The following is a 3,523-nucleotide window of genomic DNA, read 5'->3' on the forward strand; positions in this document are numbered from 1 at the left end:
TCTGAGGGGGCTCGGAGGGGGCTCGGAGGGGACTCGGGGGGTCTGAGGGGGCTCTGAACAGGCTCTGAGGGGACTCTGAGGGGATTCGGGAGGTCTGAGGGGGCTCTGAGGGTCTGAGGGGGCTCTGAGGGGACTCTGAGGGGAGTCGGGAGGTCTGAGGGGGCTCTGAGAAGGTCTGAGGGGGCTCTGAGGGGACTTGGAGGCTCTGAAGGGACTTTGAGGGGATTTGGGAGGTCTGAGGGGGCACTGAGGGGATTCAGGAGGTCTGAAGGGGCTCTGAGAGGGTCTGAGGGGCCTCTGAGGAGCTCTGAGCAGGGTCTGAAGGGGCTTTGAGGGGATTCTGAAGGTCTGAGGGGGCTCTGAGGGGACTCGAAGGCTCTGAAGGGGCTTTGAGGGGATTCAGGAGGTCTGAGGGGGCTCTGAGGAGCTCTGAGCATGGTCTGAAGGGACTTTGAGGGGATTCAGGAGCTCTGAGGGTCTGAGGGGGCTCTGAGGGGGACTCGTCGTGGGCGGGGCCTCGGGAGCCGCCACTCTTCATTGGCCACTGGTCGTTTCCCGCCGTTGCAAACGCCCCTCCCAGAGAGCTGTCAATCACGCGCTCTCCTCCTCCTCATTGGCTCCCGGTTGTTGTCGGTCCCGTGCTGCCCTCCTTACACTCCTCCCCTTAGAGCAGCATCAGCGAATCAGAACGCGGGGCGTGGCCTCAACTCCTTTTCCCTGCCACCCATTGGCTGCGGCATACAAGGGGGCGGGGCGACCCCCGCCTGTCATGTGAGGGCGCGGTCACGTGAGCGCCGCTGTCATGGCGGTGCCCGGAGCGGCGGCGCTGCCGCTGCTGCTGCTCCTGAGCGGGGCGGCCGCGGGCTGCGGGTACCAGGTGGGACCGGGAGCCCCGGACAGACGGACTGGGAGCACTGGGATTGCCCGGGGACATTGGGGCGGGCGGTGGGGGCGGGATAACGGGAGCTGCGGTAGGCTGGGGACACCGGGAAGGGCTGAGGGGGGCAGCGGGGCGGTGTGAGGGAACGGGAACTGGGAGAGCTGTGGGGGGCTGAGGAGACGGGAACTGGGGGAACCGGCGGCACTGGGGACGCTGAGGAAACGGGAACTGCGAGCATTGCTTTGGCAACCGCGTCCGGAGCTCAACGGCCGCGCCGCGGGGGGGGCGGTCCCGGGGGGCCCGGCCCGGTCCGAGCCCCCCCCGAACCCCCCCAGTCGTGCCCCCCGACCCGGCCGGACATGCTGAACGTGCACCTGGTGCCGCACTCGCACGACGACGTGGGCTGGCTCAAGACGGTGGATCAGTACTACTATGGGGGTGCGTGGGGACACCGCGGGGGACGGGTGGTGTCACCTGAGCGAGGGACAGCTGTGGGGGGGGGTGGCGGTGACGTGGCAGGGGGGCACTGAGTGACACCTGTGGCTGCTCTTTGTCACTTTGGGTTTGTCACGTGGTACTTTGTGCGTGTCCCCTCCGGGGGCCAGCACCCCCCAGGGCCACCTACAGATGTCCCCAAGGTGCCACTGTGGCCTCACCCTGGGTTTTGGGGTCACCTGTGCCCCCCCATCTGGAGTATCCCCCAGCGCTGCCCCGGGGTTTTGGGGTCACCCGCTGTCCCCCGTGTCCCCATCCCGGTTTCGGGGTGACCCGGTGCCCCTGTATCCCCACCCCAGGGTTTTGGGGTCACCCGGTGCCCCCGTGTCCAAAAGATACCCCTGTGCCCTCACCCCCGGGTTTTTGGGGTGAACTAGTGCCCCCCTGCCCCCACCGTCGGATTTTGGGCTCACGCTATGCCCCCACCCCAGGGTTTTTGGGGTGATCCGGGGTCTTTGGGGTGACCCGGGTTTTGGGGTCACCCGGGTTCCGGGCTCATGCTGCCCCCCCCCCCCCCCCCCCGGGTGATCCGGGGTCTTTGGGGTGACCCGGGTTTTGGGGTCACCCGGGTTCCGGGCTCATGCTTCCCCCCCCCCCCCCCCCCTCCAGGGTTTTTGGGCTAACGGTGTCCCCATCCTGGGGTTTTTGGGGTCTCCCGGTGCCCCCCGTACCCCCACCCCGGAGTTTTGGGGTGACCCCGGTTTTTGGGTGCCCCGGGTTTCAGGGTGCCCCGTGTTCTGGGTTCACAGTGCCCCCCGTGCCCCCACCCCGGGGTTTTGGGGTGACCCCGGTTTCGGGGTTCCCCGGGTGTTTTGGGGTGACCCGGGTTTCGGGGTGCCCGGGGTTTTTGGGGTGCCCGGGGCTCGGGGCTCACGGTGCCCCTGTGTCCCCACCCCAGGGTTTTGGGGTGACCCGGGTTTTGGGCTCACCGGTGCCTCCGTGTCCCCATCCCGGGGTTTTTGGGGTGACCCGGGTTTCGGGGTGCCCCGGTTTCGGGGTGCCTGGGGCTCAGGGCTCACGGTGCCCCTCCATGGCCCCATCCCGGGGTTTTTGGAGTGCCCCGGTTTCGGGGTGCCCCGGTTTCGGGGTGCCCGGGGTTTCGGGGTGCCCGGGGTTTTTGGGGTGCCCCGGGGTTTTTGGGGCGCTCCGGTTTCGGGGTGCCCGGGGTTTCGGTGTGCCCCGGGGCTCACGGTGCCCCCCGTGCCCCCATCCCGGGGTTTTTGGGGTGCCCGGGGCTCGGGGCTCACGGTGCCCCCCGTGCCCCCATGCCGGGATTTTTGGGGTTTCCCAGTGCCCCCCGTGCCCCCATCCCGGGGTTTCGGGGTGCCCCGGTTTTTGGCGTGCCCTGGTTTCGGGGTGCCCTGGTTTCGGGTGCCCGGGGTTTCGGGGTGCCCGGTTTCGGGGTGCCCGGGGCTCGGGGCTCACGGTGCCCCCCGTGCCCCCATGCCGGGATTTTTGGGGTTTCCCGGTGCCCCCCGTGCCCCCATCCCGGCGTTTCGGGGTGCCCGGGGTTCCGGGGTGCCCGGGGTTTCGCGGTGCCCTGGTTTCGGGGTGCCTGGGGCTCACTGTGCCCCTGTGTCCCCACCCCAGGGTTTCGGGGTGCCCCGGTTTCGGGGTGCCTGGTTTCGGGTTGCCTGGGGCTCACTGTGCCCCTGTGTCCCCACCCCAGGGTTTCGGGGTGCCCCGGTTTCAGGGTGCCCTGGTTTCGGGGTGCCCAGGGTTTCGGGGTGCCCGGTTTCGGGGTGCCCCGGTTTCGGGGTGCCCCGGTTTCGGGGTGCCCAGGGTTTCGGGATGCCCTGGTTTCGGGGTGCCCGGGGTTTCGGGGTGCCCTGGTTTCGGGGTGCCCGGGGTTTCGGGGTGCCCGGTTTCGGGGTGCCCCGGGGCTCACGGTGCCCGTGCCCGCAGTGCGGAACCAGGAGCAGCACGCGGGCGTGCAGTACATCCTGGACTCGGTGGTGGCCCAGCTGGCCGCCGAGCCCTCGCGGCGCTTCGTCTACGCCGAGGTGGCGTTCCTGGCACGGTGGTGGCGGCAGCAGGGCCCGGCCACGCGCAGGCTGCTCAGGGAGCTGGTGCAGCAGGGTACGGGGCACTGGGAGGGGCACTGGGAGGGATTGGGGGCGCTGGGAGGGAGTGGGGGGGACATTGGGG

At 69.7% G+C, this 3,523-nt stretch overlaps 1 protein-coding gene across 1 annotated transcript in view; it reads left to right on the plus strand.

Moving 5' to 3' along the window:
* The first annotated feature begins 749 nt into the window (after positions 1–749).
* The window catches only part of MAN2B1 (mannosidase alpha class 2B member 1), a 13,194-nt gene continuing 10,420 nt past the window's right edge, over positions 750–3,523 (plus strand). Inside the window, 3 exon segments of the mRNA XM_041486359.1 lie at positions 750–877; positions 1,216–1,318; positions 3,281–3,454. Coding sequence (XP_041342293.1) covers positions 803–877; positions 1,216–1,318; positions 3,281–3,454 — 352 coding nt within the window. The 5' untranslated portion in view covers positions 750–802.

The sequence above is a fragment of the Pyrgilauda ruficollis genome, unplaced genomic scaffold, assembly GCF_017590135.1.
Source record: "Pyrgilauda ruficollis isolate IOZ18807 unplaced genomic scaffold, ASM1759013v1 scaffold753, whole genome shotgun sequence".
In the NCBI taxonomy this organism is placed as follows: domain Eukaryota; kingdom Metazoa; phylum Chordata; class Aves; order Passeriformes; family Passeridae; genus Pyrgilauda; species Pyrgilauda ruficollis.